The following is a 16,091-nucleotide window of genomic DNA, read 5'->3' on the forward strand; positions in this document are numbered from 1 at the left end:
AAACTTTCCATCGGCAGAGCTTTGGTTTCTAAGTAACATGTAAATGGATTTAAAAAGAAACAAAGACGGTCAAATGTCTGAATGTCAATGAAAATATATTTTTTTTTATTAGACTGTTGAGGATACAGAGTATCTTCAGTCAGAAGCTTCTTCAGATTTGCTGTAATACAGACTGCTACAGGAGACCTTTCCTCATCTATAACTCTTTAAAGAATCTGAATTAATGAGCTGCAATATCATTTAATTTCCATTTGGGATCAATAAATTACTTATGAACTTGAATATTGATGTATAACCCCACTAATGGTGATATGAATCCAACTATTAAAAGTCCAAACACTTCAAAGATCGAAGGGAATTGAACTGATCGTATTAAAAATATTTCAGGTTTATTTTACCTGAGGGTGTTGTGAATTATATTTTTATTTCTAATGTGCCAATTATTTCTGCTGCATCTGATAAGAAATCCAGTTTGTGCTCAGGTAAAGAAAACAGACCACTCACTTCCTTCATGTAACAAACGTTGGCGCTTTAAAAAGAGCTCTGCTTATTTTACTATATAAAGTGTTATAATTGTACATTTATGACAACATGTTATATTAATGTTATATTAAGTATGTTTAACTGTGGAAACCAGAAGGAACAAACAAACCAGCCAGTTAGTCTTTCCCTCTTTTTATTAACCCAAGAAAATCAGTTAAATGTTTAACAATTATTTCAACAATCAGAAAATAATAACTCTCTCACACAAACAGAGACGCGGTTAGGCGTAGTACTGCAGGTTGGCCTTCTTCTTGGCCTGCACCTCCAGGATTCCCTCCATGTAATCCTCGTGGTTGAGCTCGGTGGCGCCGCGGCGCAGCGCGATCATGCCGGCCTCCACGCACACGGCCTTGCACTGCGCGCCGTTGAAGTCGTCGGTGCAGCGGGCCAGCTCCTCGTAGTTCACGTCCGGACTCACGTTCATCTTGCGCGAGTGGATCTGCATGATGCGCGCTCGGGCCTCTTCGTTTGGCATCGGGAACTCGATCTTCCTGTCCAGACGACCCGAACGCAGCAGAGCCGGGTCCAAGATGTCGACTCTGTTGGTGGCAGCAATCACCTAAAAAAAACAAAAAAACACATAGGGGTCAAATCTGGGTGCATTGTCTTTTTAATCATCAGATTAAAATATATAATGACCATTTTTAGGCTTTGGACGATAAAAATAAACATTTTTGAAGTTTTGGTTTGATTAAACTGCAATATTTGATCTGCAGAAGTTTTAAAATCAATTTAAATGTCTTATTTACTCTTTACATATCACCACCTTCCTAAAACAATGGCATTTTTTGCCAAAGAATGCAGAATATCATCACTTTTGATGAAGGTGAAGATATTTGAAATGATTTTTACCAAATAACACAAGGTCAAAACAATCAAAAATCTGACAAATGTATTACCCTAATTGAGAATTTACTGGTATTTCTAAATTACAATTTATGGGGAATAACTATTTTAAAGCAGGACTGTTTTTTTTTTTATTCCCACAAAATCAAACTTAACATAAATTAACCTTTACTAGTCATTTATCTGATTTAAACCAAAAGTTAAAAAGGTTATTTGTTCAACATTTTATTAGCAATATTTATATTATTCCATAATTTTCATTCCTAAAATGCCTCAACTGTGTCGGAGCCAATTAGTGAGGAATTTATTGGCATTAGAAAAAGGCTTAAAAAGAGAAAAAACTGTTAAGTTTGTAATTTAATTTAAATTGACAAACATGTTAAAAGCATAGAATACAGACATGTGAACTTTTTATGTATATTCTGGTATTTTCAGCTTCTTAATTTAGATTTTATTGTACGTTTTTTTCTCCCAGTAGTTGGATAGATGTCTGGAGAATAGACACAATAATACTTTTTGATTACTTATTCATAACCCCGTCATGATAACAAATTTTTCTGGGCAATAAACTGTCCTAGAAGTTATTTCAATAAACGATAATATTGTTGATTTGAGACCATCTTCAAATAATATAATGATAAAGGCATAACAATGCAAGAACACATTCTCAAAGATCAATAAACTTTAAATTCAAATCAATATTTAACACTGGAACTGGGAAGACATTTTAAATATCCAAAATAAATAAACAAAACAATCAAATGAATTATGTAAACAAAACAAAAAGTGATAGTTGAGACCAAAAAGACCAGAATGAAGACTTTCATCATCCAGTTTTTTGTGGAAATAGAGACAAAAGAGAAAAATAATAAATCATACAAATGATTTAAAAATTTTAATTATTGAGCTTGTTTTAATTTATCATGCAATTAATTGATTTATTATTTATTGTGACAGACCTACATATATACAGGACGTCAAAATGTTTTCCTTAGGGCTGCACCCATTGCACTTTTCTGGCTGACTGCCGATCTTCAAAAAGCCTGACCTGCTGATTTTTGTCTAAAATGTCGTTAAATATAGCAAATAAAGCCAATGAGTTGGCAGTGGAGTGACCGTTGTTGCCTGCCTGGTGGACCGGTCTGTCAGTCTCTCAAAGTGGAACAAAAGAGGACAGAGGTTGATGTTTAGACTTTTGCTGAAGTAGATAAGATTTGATTATAGGTATTGGCCGATCTCCCAAAATGAATAAAATCGGGCCGATTTATGGGTGTTTTCCTGTTGACTGTGTTGTGTGGTTGGCAGCTCGTTTACCTTGACCTGCATGTTGGGCTGGAATCCATCCAGCTGGTTGAGCAGCTCCAGCATGGTCCTCTGGACCTCCCTGTCTCCAGCCTTCTCGCTGTCGAACCTCTTCGTCCCGATGGCGTCCAGCTCGTCGATGAAGATGATGGACGGGGCTTTCTCCTTGGCCAAGGCGAAGGCATCCCTCACCAGCTTGGCTCCGTCTCCAATGAACATCTGGACCAGCTGTGGACCTGCGAGCTTCAGGAAGGTGGCCTTGGTCTGAGCGGCGCAGGCTCTGGCCAGGAGGGTCTTCCCGGTGCCAGGTGGGCCGTACATCAGGACCCCTTTAGGCGGCTGGATGCCCAGGTTCTCAAACTTCTCCTTGTGGTTCATCGGCAGCACTATGGCCTCCACCAGCTCCTGGATCTGCTTATCCAGCCCTCCTATGTCGCTGTACTGCTCCGTGGGACGCTCATCCACCTCCATGGCTTTCACCCGGGAGTCGTATTCGGTGGGCAGGGTCTCCAGGATCAGGTAGGAGTCTTTATTGACCCCAACCAGGTCGCCGGGCTTCAGCTTCTCGGCATCCACCAGCCCGATCACCGGCAGGAAGTAGGTCTGCCGAGTGGAGGTTTTAATGACGGCACACTTTCCTTTTCTCTGGGAGTCCAGATCCACGTTGGCCCCGTCCTCCTCCTGGTCGTTGGGGTCCACGTCCAGCAACTCGATCACGTTGGAGACCAGATAGGGCAGCGTTTTGTTCACCTTTATCTTCTCCGTGTTTTCCTTGATTTTGTCCTTCATGGCCTGGAGCTCGTGGGTCACCCGCAGCACTTCGCTCTTCATGATCTTTATCTCGCTGTCCAGAAGTCGGGTCCGCTGGACTATTTCCTCTGTGGACATTTTTAACACTTCTTCCCCGATTCCGTCTTCCACTTCATCCCAAACTGATTTGTCACTCAGCGACGCCATCTTTGCTGTGTCTGCGCTCAACTGTGACTCACCGGAAGATAAAGCTTCTTCTTCCGGTTAGCGCCGACGAGCAGCCTGGGGGACGACACGGAGCTAAAGCTAACTTAATTTCGGCTACAGACTGCGGTCAAATGCAAAGAACGACCAGTGTGTAAGTCGACTTAATAATGTGGTTAATTTAAACGTCGTTAAATGATAAAACCAACGTTTTCACTGTGACTTAAAGCGATTAGTTATTGCGGCTTCGCGTTGGCTGATGTTAGCTTTGCGGCTAACGTTAGCTAGCTGGTGAGTTTCACTGGGTTAACGCTTTAAACTCACCCTGCTGGGAAGCCCTTAGCATCGACACGCCATATAATCTTAATTATGGCGATAAACGTTTAGAAAAGTGTTGCAAAACATTTAAGACTGTAAACATGACCAATAAGAAACGCTCGCTTTTGGTGCCACTGCTATATAATTGTTTCGTATTGCTCTTGTAAAGATTCTTAAAGAAAAATTGTGTCTCTGTTTGCATTTTCAGATGAGGGTTAAGGAAGTAAAGGACGAGGCGCTGGGATTGGGTGTTTTAGTGGTTTTTGTTGCATTGATATCCTGCTGCTTGGAGACACCTGCTGCGTGAAGAGCTTCAGATTAGCTTGACTGCCTGCTCTCGGGTGGCAGTGTCACAGAAATGGACCAGAACAACAGCATACCGCCCTTCCAGGGGCTGGCCTCCCCTCAGGTAAGAGCTCAGATTTATCTCCATAAATTAGAATATAATAATAATTTAAAAAAAAGACTAATTACAGTCACATGTCATTTTGATAACTGTTGATTACAGAAAAAAATAATAAATTCAGTTTCTCTGACTATTAGAAAATTATATAAGACCAGTAAAGATTCTAACTTGGCCTTTTTTTGTTTAATAATTTTGTATATTTCAAATATCTTCCAGTTCTAGTTTGAAATGTTCATTGAAATTTAAAGTTTATCGACCTTTGGGAATGTGCTCTTGTGTAATTTTGACATTGTATTACCTGAAAATTGTCTCAAAACAACAATATTGTCGCTTTTCGGAATAACTTGCCCAGCAAAGTGTGATATCATGACAGGCCTATATGACATACGGATAAACTTTCCTTTTTCTTGACATTTCTGTTTTTTATGTGGTTGCTGTAAAACAGGTGTTTAGGTTTTAAATTCAGTTTTGTAAACTCACTGTTTCAGATGGTGCTAAAAAACAAAATTTAACTCGAAACATACAAAGTATCAGCGTGTGATTTTGTCTTAATTGCTTTGTGCATCTACAGTTTAATACTCAATTACAGAAATGTATATTTCAATAGAATCTACCCCAGAATTGATTTCTGTAACATTCAGGCACTAATGTCCCGTCTGTGTGATGACGTGTGTCCTCGTTCAGGGTGCCATGACCCCCGGCATGCCGATGTTCAGTCCCATGATGCCTTATGGCTCGGGCCTGACGCCGCAGCCTGTGCAGAACACAAACAGCTTGTCCATCCTGGAGGAGCAGCAGAGGCAGCAGCAGCAGCAGCACCAACAGCAGCCCAGTGCAGGTAACTGTGATCACTCAGATAAAATTAATCAGTTCATTGCTCACATGGGTGCTTGAAGTCCTTGACTATGCTTTGAAATCATTGAGGGGTTTTCAAGGTTTGGAAAATGTTTGATTTCTGTACAAAGTCCCTGAAAGTGCTTAATATTTAAACTGCAGTTTGGTAATAAAGTGCAATCTAACACCCAAGTAAAAGCTTAAATTTATTTACAGTTGAAAGCAGATATTTTTATGCATCTAATAAAAACTCAGACACATTTATAGCAAAATTATTTCTATTTATCAAATGCCAGAAAACTTAGAACATTGTTAGAGATTTTTTTTTTTGTAACTTTGTTTTTTGTGTTTAATTTGAGCAGTTTGGTCTTAAACCTTAACATGATTCATTCAGATTCTTTCATTGTTATGAATATTTACTGATGGCTCAATAACTTATTGATCTGTGTGGTTGAAATAGAGGTTGGCTTGTATCTTAAATATGAAACAATATTGTTTAAATTGGCAGACTTTTTTGTTAAATTAGTATTTTGTTTATGTAAGGGAGACATTTAAGAACACAAAATGTTAGATTTTGTTTATCTTGTGATACTGTAGATCATCACAAAACATTATTATTGAAACTGTCTTTTTTTTTTAAGCTTTTATCTCCAGTGTGGTGCTGGAAAAGTTTGAAAACTTACCTTGAAAATGCTTGAAAACTTTATAAACCCTGCAGTTTGGTTTATTATTAAAGCCTTAAATCCTTGAAACTTCAGGCCTTCCAGGAACATCGGGGCAGACGCCTCAGCTGTATCATTCCCAGACGGCGGCGGGTTCGACCACCACGGCGCTGCCAGGAGGCACCGGGCTCTACAGCACTTCGATCGGCCCCATGACCCCGCTGACCCCGGCTACTCCTGCCTCGGAGAGCTCAGGCATCGTGCCGACGCTGCAGTACGGCTCGTATTCACCTGATTTACATGATCAGATCTTGAATTTCTGGTCTTCCTGCTAAATGCTACCTTGGTTTTATTCATATCTGTTGGTGTGAACTGTTTTCTCTCTAAGCTCAGTTAGTGTTTGTTTCTGTTTTCATTTTCTGAGTTCATTTATTTCAGCTTTTTTTTCCCTGTTTGTGATTAGAAACATCGTATCTACTGTAAATCTGGGCTGTAAACTGGATCTGAAGACCATTGCCCTGAGAGCCAGGAATGCAGAGTACAACCCCAAAGTAAACAAACCCAAAGTTTAAACATTCAATATGACTTTCTTTATCATCAGCATGTTGAACATCTTCACTGAATCTGTTTAACCCTTTCCACAAGAATAACCAAATGATGTGAAACCCTTAAATAAAACCCAACCACTGTTATCTTTTAAACAAGCTAAATTGTTAATTTTCCAGCGTTTTGCTGCCGTCATCATGAGAATAAGGGAGCCCAGGACTACAGCGCTTATCTTCAGCTCTGGGAAGATGGTCTGCACCGGAGCTAAAAGGTCAGAATCCAACAAACGCAATTTATTTTTCAACACTTTAGTGGTGACATCTTTCCAGCAAAACAGTCCGCTCACATTTCTCTTCTATTTAAATGTTTGTGTTGCTTTCTGTGTCCCTCTCTCCAGTGAGGAGGAGTCGCGGTTAGCAGCCAGGAAGTACGCTCGCGTTGTGCAGAAACTGGGTTTTCCTGCCAAGTTCCTGGACTTTAAGATTCAGAACATGGTGGGCAGCTGCGACGTGAAGTTCCCCATCCGGCTGGAGGGATTGGTGCTCACACACCAGCAGTTCAGCAGGTTGACTGGAGTTCGTTTGAATCAACACCCATTTATAAAGTTTCCACCCGTTTTAAATGAACTAAAACCGCCTTCTGCTTTGCAGCTATGAGCCGGAGTTGTTTCCAGGGTTGATTTACAGGATGATCAAACCCCGAATTGTCCTGCTAATCTTTGTTTCTGGGAAGGTCGTTCTCACAGGTAAGGACTCTGATAGCTGTAAGGATGGAGAAACATAGTTCATACTTGCATCATTGTCTCTAGTCCTACTTTTTTTAAACAATATATTTGAATTTTGAATATATGAAACATAGAAAATTAAACTCAGACAAACATTGACACTTCCCAGCCACAATGAACACTGAGGGTATAAAATAAAATTCAACTAAAAAAAAAGGGGGGGGTGGGGGAGTATCAATGCTTAAAGTATATTTACACATGTATATAGATAAATAAAATAAAGTTTCAATCATTCAACTCTAATACCTAGTTAGTGTTGCTCTCTTATTAGATTAGTTATTTGAATTAATATTAATCTTACTAGGTTCTGTTCTTTTATTTTATTCCATTTCGCTCAGTCATTTCAGTTTGGTTACTTTCCAAGGATTACATGAAAGATTTTCCATATTTTCTTAAATTTACTGGTTCAAGAGATAAACAGCCATTTCTTTGCCATGACTTGAGCTCAAAGTGCGACGCTACAGCCAGATTACCAAAGGACAGTGTTTAAAAATAATAATGAATAAGTGGCTTAAGACAGGGGCAGTAAAAAGATACTGGTGGAAAGTCTCAGGGTGAGTTGCAGAACAGAGGCGGTGAGCAGCGCTGCGCCCCACGCTGACTAACCGCATCTTAACACCTAAAATAAAATTATTTATGTTTGGCTCTACTGGTGGAAAGAAAATGTTTGTTTTTGCCAATGCAACTTCTTTTATTATGACTCTCCACTACAAATATCCCTGAAATGTTATTAATGCACCTTTGACTTAAGAATTAAAAACGTTCAGAATCTGTAAATAACTCAAAACGTCCCCTGTAGACGTGTTAATTATTTTATTTTGGCCGGTCAAATGTACCCTTCACATTCGGAGGAACAAAGACAAAGAGTTAACTAACACTTTAATTTCAGGTTGTATATATTAAGATGTTGTGTTGTTGCGGGGGAATTTAAAACTAGATGGTCCGTGAGTTTATTAAATTGATTTAGTGGTCCTCGGTTTGAGTAACGCTGATCTAGTCCTATTTTTATTTATGTTTTATGAGTCATGTGCCTCAAACATGGAGAAATTAATTAATTTGTGTATTTGTTGTTGTTTTTAAAGGAGCCAAGGTGAGAGCAGAGATCTACGAAGCGTTTGAAAACATTTACCCCATCCTGAAAGGTTTTCGTAAAACTACGTAGAACCTGGAGTTATTTTATTTCCAGTCTCCACAACCTGGTTTATTTTTATTTTTTAAGCTGCATCAAAGTGACTCATTGATGTTGAACTCTTTACATGGACTAAACGGGATGCTGCACACTGAGATCTCATCTGATTTTTATTTTTTTGTTTCGTTTTTCATCCCCAAGGAATTTTTAAACAAGATTTTCAGGGCCGTCTTCATACGTCTTGGTTAAAATCATTTCCATGTTTCCTGTAGTTTCAGGTTTTCAGTGCATCCTCACATCCCTGATTTGTATATAGCATTGTAAGAAAATGTAAGATATTGTTGACGATTGGAGAAGCACTCAGAAGAGGACTGTTCCTGGTTTCATTTTAAAATGTTTTAACTACTTTTCCATGCTGCGTTTTTAGCTCTTTCTTTGCTCACGTCTGAATTTTTGATACTTTGTGTTGAAATCGGCCAGCCTGATGTTTAAGTCTCCATCTTTGAATCTTGATTTATGTTTTTAGGTTTGATCCAACCAAATGCTGAAGTCGGGTTCTGTATTTGTAGTTGCAGTAAAAGTGATTTAAACCAAGTTGTTGGTCCTGCAGCTTCTGGTCCTCTTCAAGTCAAATAGAGGGAATCGTTGTATTTACATAGAAATTTTTAATGGGTAAACTGGAGCAAAGCATATTTTTTTATATTCTAAATATAGAGAAGTGAGTGGAATCTTAAGGTGGGTGCAGATAATTCCTGTTTGAGCAAATAAGGACAACTTGGGACTCAAGGTTTAAATGTGAAGGAAACATGCTGCCTAGCATAAATATGGTGGCAAAATGTTACATATTTAGTATATAAATGTCTATTTTTGCCCATGTGAAAGTTTAGTTTGAGGATTTCCCCAATGTTGAAGACATTCAAGTGAAATTTTGAGTTGTTTTCCTGCTTCATGTCTGTTTTAAACACAGTTTAACTCTGCAGCCGTCTAAACGTTTTTCTGTCAACAAGCTCAATGTTTGCTTCATAGTTTGAATCAAAGTCCCTGAATCAGATTTATGTATTGACTCGTTTTGCAGAATAGATCAAGAAATGTTTTCAAATCGTCTAAAGTTGTCAATGTTCTGCAACAATAAAATCTGTACATACCGCCTCCAGTTAAAGCTGCGTCTTCCTTTACAGTAACACTCTATTTTTATTAAGTCACATTCTTATTAAAATAACAAGTGAATGAAACCATTGTTCATTTAATTATGGAAAACATGTTAAAGTTTGTGGAGGGGTTCATTAACCACATCTGAGCCTGATTAGCATGAACTAGGCTAAAATATTTCAAAAAGCAAAACATGTCCTGATCTAAATAAATTCAAAATGGGAGAGAAAAGTTTTATTTTGTACGTCTAGCAGTTAGAAAATTGTTACAAATCGATCAGAGCCATTATCCAAAACTGAAGGCAGAAAATCCTGAAGAACATCAGATTTTACAGCAAGTTATATTTCTAATTTTAGTCTCTACCACTTACTTTTTTCCTTTAAAAAAAAATACAAATCTTTAAAAAAACTCTTACTTCAATCATTCTTTGAGTTGACCTGAATTTAATTTTGAAATAAATAGCTGTAAAGCACATTTGTCAAACAAGATGGCAGTTATTATTCTGAAACATTGAAACCCAAAGCATATATTAGATTAAGATTAAACAGAAAATTAATTTTGATAAGATCGATTTATCAGCCAGCTCTACCTGGATATCTAAATGATCACAACATCAATTTGAAGTAAAGTTTTCAATAAAATTTTATAATTGTTTGCTTCATGGCTCCGTTAAATACTAGCTTATTTTATTTTTAAATTGAAATTAAAAAAAATCTCAAAGGACTTGAAACTGTTGAGTTAATTTGGGCACTCTATCTTCTGTTTTCTGCAACTATAACCAACATATCTATACTACGTGTTTCTATGCTTAGTCAGTTGATCTGCGCTGACGTCCTGTTTCCAGACGAACTCCGAGCGGTACTGGTCTCCATGGTTACAGCTAGCGGAGCAGGTGTAGACCGTAACGGTTCCCCAGTCGATGCTGGCTCCGGTCGAGTCCACGCAGAGGTTGTTTAACAGCTGAGGCATCACCTGGACAAACAAACGTACTGAGAACCGAGCCGGCTGGCTCTTTACCCGACCGCTAGCGTCTGTCCGGGTACGTTCGAGGTGCGTTTAAAGACTGCTCGGAAAATAACCTTACCGCAGCTGTAACGGCTGAAAAAAAGTGCCGAGGACGAAACGAAAACGAAAGGTGTTATATCTATAATTTCAATATGATTCAGCGAGTTTTATAAACGCATTATATAGTTCCGGTTAGTTATAGTTTGTCCCTATTAATTACCGCTTTTATTTATTTCAGTAAACAAAAATTTTTTTTCTCAATTTCAGTCCTAGTTGTTTTCATCCGCTATAATCTACACAACCGCGGAAAGGATTATCTAGATTATTCGTGATTAATTGATTATTGTAAACTAATTTAGCAATATATTAATGTTTACTTGAGTGTAGAGACTCAAAACTCAGAGCAGTAATTAAGGCAAAGTTGTACAAAAAATATATTCCTTTTTTTAGATTAAAAAAAAAATATATTTGTCTGTCAACATGTTCGATTCAAAATTTGTCGAGTGGTGTAGTTTAGCTGTCAAAAAAAATTACTAATCACTATTTGCTATCGAATTATTAATCCGTTAATCCAAAAAATAGTCAACAGATCAGCAATGTGTCAAAAACAAAGGGCTGAGAATTTCATGTCAGAAGTATTTTTTAGCTGGAGATACATTCTTTGCAACAAATAATCAAGCGTTCACTGAAGAAATGCTGTTATTGCGCAAATGCTTGTTTTCTTATTTAAAAGGGAATTGTTTAATTGCATCTTTGATTTATTTCTAATATTGTATGAAAAAGACAAAATGAAAAATCTGCGGAATGTGCCAGTTTAAAAAAAATTTAATTAATCATCAAAAATAATTAATAGATTAACTGATAACTAAAATAATCATTATCTGCGGTTCTAAACTACATAGAAAATGCATGTAGAGATCTCATGAGGGGTTTCAACATCAGGACCCACCTGAAACTCAAAGGTCCTGTTGGCGCCGCAGGTGCATGGTGGGATCTCCTCCTCTGCAGGGACGTGACTAGATGAGACCCAGAGGGGTCGGCCCCCTCGACTGTAACGAATCACCTGGATGTGAGAGAATGTCAGCGTCAGGCGTACACAGAGGGAAACAGAGGAAAAGAGTCTCCTGGCTGATTTAGCACCTGGTGCGGCTCTGAGGCGATCTTCTTCTTGAACCGCTGGAACACTTTGTTGTCTTCAGTCTCGTGCAACGCCACCTCCTCCAGATCTGCTTCTGCCAGAGCTAACAGGACAGCAGCAGGCAATTATTCACATCCGTAGTGTCATATATGAAATGATCTGCTTTTTGTTGCTTCAGACAGAGCTGCAACTAACAATTATTTTAGTTATCGACTGCAGATTTTTCATTTAACCACTTAATCCATTTTTATATAAATTGAAAAGATGTAAATAAACAATGCAATTCTTTTATTGCCAAAAATGCTATAACCTTTAATGTACTCTTGATCATTTGTTAATTAATTGACTATTTTTTGCATTACCAATTAATAATTGGATAACAAAAGGTGAATAATAGGACAAAATCTGAGTTATGTGAAGCTAAACACTATGCCAGTAGAGAGATCTGTGTGGAACATATTTACAGATTAAGATTGTTTTTTTTTTAATTACATTTGAATGCAACATTTATATATTTTTGGCTTAATTAGTGCTTTACTTGCATCGTTCTTTCAGCAAATGGTCTTTTGAATTAAAAAAATACAGTTTTTTTGCCTAAAGTGAAATAACGTTTAGTGAATGCTCGCTCATTTGTAGCAAAGGATGAATTTACAGATAAAAAAATACTTATAACATCAACATGTGAAAAGCTCTCCATGCCTGACTTAACATGAATACAGTGTAGAGCTAATCTGGTGATTTTTAAAAAAATCACCAATTAATGATTGGATAGCAAAAGGTGCTTAAGAGATTTTTGTGGGGCTGGTCTGATTATTAATATTTGTACAAATAATTTGAATTAAGTGAAGTTAAAACTGCCATGCGAGAAGTTCTGGGTTGAACAAACAGCTGTGGAAAATATTAAGTCCACTTAAAATTATCAGTTTCTCTGATTTTACTCTTTAGGTTTATGTTTGAGTAAAATGAACATTGTTCTTTGAACTACTGACAACGTGTTTCTGAAATTCCAACCAAAAATTTCGTTTTTATTATCAGAAAATGAGAAGTGGGTAAAATAACAAAAATATGCAGAGCTTTCAGACCTCAAATAATGCAAAGAAAACAAGTTAATATTCATTTAGAAACAACAATACTAACATTTTAACTCAGGAAGAGTTCAGACATCAATATTTGGTGGAATAACCAGGAGGTTTTCAGTGGGTTCAGTGCAGTGGGCTCTTAATTTTTTACAGAGCTGTATTTATAGAAAACAAAGTTTTTGTTTTTTTATTTAAAATGCAAAACATATATATATATTTTTTGTACTGTTTTGTCTCAATTAGTCCTCTGCATATGATGTTCTTCAGCAAACAGCCTTTTTTGAGCCTGTATACTCCAGTTAGTGATTGAGCAATTACTAAATTAGTTGATTATTTCAATAATTAATTAATTACTATTAACCTGGTTAATTGTTTCAAACACGGTTGAAAACTTACTGTCAGATAAGGAAGGACCTTCAGTACTTTTCTGTTCTTCCTCTCCTCCTCCTCTCTGTGCGTCGTCTCCTTCCTCCCCTCCCTCTTCAGGTTCAGTCACGAGCTCAGACTCGGGGAACAGGAAGGGAGAGGCAGAAGCCGAGGGCAGCGCTACACTCAGAGAGACACAGCAGCAGAGCGGGTCAATCCTCCAGGCTGGGGGTCGGTTCTGGCCTGCTGGGTGGACCTGTACCTGCGCTGAGGCACTCCTTCTTGTGGGAGTGTTTCCAGTGGACAGTCTGGTGGTGTTTACCACAGTAGGTCACAGTGTGGCAGCGGGAGCAGGCCTTGTTTCCAGGGCAACCACACACCCAGCACAGCTTGACTCCTGAGAGGGATAAAATGTTGTTGTCCTCTTTAGAGACGGTCTGTGGTTCATCATCTGGACACAATGGAGACAAATATTCCAGATGATGAAAATTTATTTGGGTGGGATTATTTTGTTATCTAAGGTACTGAAAAAATGTTAGTGCCTGAACTTTTGACCCTTATTCAAAGATGATCTTTTACGATTCCTTCAACCTTGAACTGTAAAATTCGCTGTAATACAAAACACTATAAGAGATCTTTCCTGCCAAAAGCCATCACCATCTTCAATAACTCTGAAGAGTCTGAATTAATGGGCTACAGCAACGTGTAATTTCCCTTTGGGATTAATAAAGTATTTCTTGAATTTAAATAAGAGGTCTAAGCGTCCGTTTCATGAGACTTAGAAAAACATAGTGTCTTTAGTCAGAGGCTTCTTCAAATACACTGTAATACAGACTGTTACAGGAGATCTTTTGCCCACAGCCATCAACCTCTGTGTTTTGAAGAATTTTAAATTAATATAAGTTACAACAACGTTTAATTTTCCTTTGGGGAAATTAAATAAAGCATTTCTGAATTTGAATGGGCTGTAAAAAAAACACATTCATTCCATTTTTTTAAAATCACAAAATCACTCTTAGATAATAAGAGTTTAGTCTGCTAAGTTCTGCCTATTTTGAGCTCCTTTCAGAATGAGCTGTCACTTTAAATCCAAATAAGCTGCTGCTGTTGTCCACAACCCCCAAATCAACATTTACACTTGCTCATGAAAATGGCGGCACACAAAATGTGCAATGGTACAACCACCTTTGAAGTAAGTCAACAAGGAAACTTTTCTCTTTTCCAGCAGCAAATCGTAACAGCGCTTAGAGCCTTAAAACCAGCTGACAAAACCTACTGGAGCTCCCTTTGAGTTGCTAGGTAACGGGATAGCACCGGCTGGGGTTGCTAGGTAACGGCAAAATGTCCGTAGAATGACTCGGCATTCGAAAGGCAATTAAAACGGCTCATTTTCATTCCAAAACACGCAAAAAGGCCCTAATTTTCCAATGTAGTTTCCTAACAACACCATAAAAACTCAAAAATCTTTCAAACAAACCTGGAGGAGGGTCGTAGGAGTAGAACTCATTCTTCCTGGGTAGCTGACTTCTGAAAACTGACGTGGAGGAGAAATCATTCAAAAAAAAGCTTGGAATGGCACTGAATAAACCAACAGTGGCACGAAGAGAAATTCAGCAAGAAGCGCCGACTTGTTGAACGCGGAGAAAGTGAGAAGTGGTAAAATAGAAACATTGTAATAACAGCAGCAGGCACCTTTCAAGCAGCGGCTGTCGTTGTGGGAGTAACACTCAGGAGTTTTGCAGCAGAACAGGAAAAGCGTTCTGTGGAAACTTCTGTCCTGACCCGAAATGGGTGCGTACACCTGCAGAAACGACCACATGGTACAATTCAACACTGAAGAGAAAATGACATGTTCGTCTCAGGAAAGCAAGAAGCCCTCTAAAGTTTTCAGGACACATTTTGCACTTTTTTTCTTATTAAACTGTGGAAACTTTTGACTGGACTATAAGCAACTTATGACGCTCCATTATTTATTCAGATTCTGGAAACTTGATTCCAAATGAAATGCAAAGTAGTTTCAAATAATAAAAAAAGACTTTATTCAATTGAGCCAAAACTGTTTTTTATTTTATTAAAGTCTTTGTAGTAAGCTTCTTAAATTGTTTGGAAGTGGATTTCTATCAGAGGTGACAGTCTTAGCCTTTGTCCTGGATACATCTGTAAACTGTGAATCTTCCGGAAACATAATAATCTCTCAATCCTGCACTTTTTCCTTCCACTTAACTACAACATGCTGTGATAGACTTCTTTAGCAATGGCGTGTGTTAATCACCAAAATGAACAAAAATACTTGAAATCTGTCACTGTGTATCAAATCTATAAAATAAAGAGTTTATTGTGACCATTTTCTCTGTTTAGATTAATCACAATGTTTCTTTATGTCTAAATTAAATTCTTTGTTTTATTGTTATTAGTATTAGTAATTCACCAATTAGTGCATACAACACAAACATTACAGACTGACAAACATAGGTACTGATCTACAAAATAAACAACCAAACAACAACAAAAAATAAAAACTAACAGCTTCTTTCTCTAAAAATGACAATAATTAACGAGTCTTGGAAGGTTTTACTCCTCCAGGCACCGACCTGCAACAGGAAGACCATGGGCAGTCCGCATTTCTCACACTCCAGATCCGATTGGAGGGGCAGGCCCGTCTGGCTGAGCCACGCCGGCTTCCCTCCGACCTTGCTGGGGAACTGCTGAGACTGAAGCCGCCACGGTTCTGCTTCTTCAAGGAAACCCAGAACCACCTCGGGAGATGACATACTTTTCAGTTCTAAAAACTAACTTAACCAAAACAACCCACTGACAACGAGAAGGCAAAAATTCCTCTTCAGAAATTCTCACAACACATGCTGATGCAACTGCAAAGGTTCTCCGTGAGGAAACATTAGCAGCGGTTTAGTTCCGCGGTGAACGGTTAAATTAGCATCGTCCACTAGATGGCGCCGTTGCTTCTCTTTATTTAGTGAAGATTTTAACAATCAAATTAATCCGCACATCAAAAAGAATACTCATTTTATC

General features: G+C 38.0%; 3 protein-coding genes across 4 annotated transcripts; 1 reads left to right on the forward strand and 2 right to left on the reverse strand.

Moving 5' to 3' along the window:
* Positions 1-659: 659 nt before the first annotated feature.
* psmc3 (proteasome 26S subunit, ATPase 3) lies at positions 660-3,776 on the reverse strand. Its single transcript, XM_028015524.1, has 2 exons — positions 2,704-3,776; positions 660-1,102 (listed from the first exon to the last, which is right to left on the reverse strand). Exons 1-2 carry the CDS (start codon positions 3,646-3,648, stop codon positions 764-766), a joined length of 1,284 nt encoding a protein of 427 aa, XP_027871325.1. The 5' UTR covers positions 3,649-3,776; the 3' UTR covers positions 660-763.
* tbp (TATA box binding protein) lies at positions 3,660-9,473 on the forward strand. The gene is made up of 9 exons (XM_028015535.1): positions 3,660-3,799; positions 4,172-4,372; positions 5,054-5,207; positions 5,962-6,139; positions 6,329-6,416; positions 6,591-6,682; positions 6,809-6,976; positions 7,062-7,156; positions 8,278-9,473. The coding sequence occupies exons 2-9, from the start codon at positions 4,322-4,324 to the stop codon at positions 8,355-8,357; spliced, it is 906 nt and encodes a 301-aa protein (XP_027871336.1). The 5' UTR covers positions 3,660-3,799; positions 4,172-4,321; the 3' UTR covers positions 8,358-9,473.
* A 208-nt stretch (positions 9,474-9,681) lies between these two features.
* Positions 9,682-16,062, reverse strand: pdcd2 (programmed cell death 2). Of its 2 annotated transcripts, none has more exons than XM_028015529.1 (8): positions 15,653-16,062; positions 14,754-14,862; positions 14,539-14,595; positions 13,324-13,458; positions 13,092-13,241; positions 11,619-11,719; positions 11,428-11,541; positions 9,682-10,445 (listed from the first exon to the last, which is right to left on the reverse strand). In XM_028015529.1, exons 1-8 carry the CDS (start codon positions 15,830-15,832, stop codon positions 10,266-10,268), a joined length of 1,026 nt encoding a protein of 341 aa, XP_027871330.1. In that variant the 5' UTR covers positions 15,833-16,062; the 3' UTR covers positions 9,682-10,265. The 2 variants fall into 2 exon arrangements, with proteins under 2 accessions (XP_027871330.1, XP_027871329.1); XM_028015528.1 differs by having other exon boundaries at positions 13,324-13,512; positions 15,653-16,060.
* Positions 16,063-16,091: the final 29 nt, after the last annotated feature.

The sequence above is a fragment of the Xiphophorus couchianus genome, chromosome 4 (assembly GCF_001444195.1).
Source record: "Xiphophorus couchianus chromosome 4, X_couchianus-1.0, whole genome shotgun sequence".
Lineage (NCBI taxonomy): Eukaryota > Metazoa > Chordata > Actinopteri > Cyprinodontiformes > Poeciliidae > Xiphophorus > Xiphophorus couchianus.

Excerpts from the sequence above, each read along its gene's own strand:
- pdcd2 (XM_028015528.1), bottom strand. The coding sequence starts at position 15,832 with ATGTCATCTCCCGAGGTGGTTCTGGGTTTCCTTGAAGAAGCAGAACCG. Across the intron at positions 13,242-13,323 it reads GAAGGAGTGCCTCAGCGCAG|CGCTGCCCTCGGCTTCTGCC; the intron begins GTACAGGTCCAC and ends CTCTGAGTGTAG. Across the intron at positions 11,720-13,091 it reads AGGTCCTTCCTTATCTGACA|CTCTGGCAGAAGCAGATCTG; the intron begins GTAAGTTTTCAA and ends CTGTCCTGTTAG.
- psmc3 (XM_028015524.1), bottom strand. The coding sequence starts at position 3,648 with ATGGCGTCGCTGAGTGACAAATCAGTTTGGGATGAAGTGGAAGACGGA. Across the intron at positions 1,103-2,703 it reads AGCCCAACATGCAGGTCAAG|GTGATTGCTGCCACCAACAG; the intron begins GTAAACGAGCTG and ends TGTTTTTTTTAG.
- tbp (XM_028015535.1), top strand. The coding sequence starts at position 4,322 with ATGGACCAGAACAACAGCATACCGCCCTTCCAGGGGCTGGCCTCCCCT. Across the intron at positions 6,140-6,328 it reads GGCATCGTGCCGACGCTGCA|AAACATCGTATCTACTGTAA; the intron begins GTACGGCTCGTA and ends GTTTGTGATTAG. Across the intron at positions 6,977-7,061 it reads ACACACCAGCAGTTCAGCAG|CTATGAGCCGGAGTTGTTTC; the intron begins GTTGACTGGAGT and ends TCTGCTTTGCAG.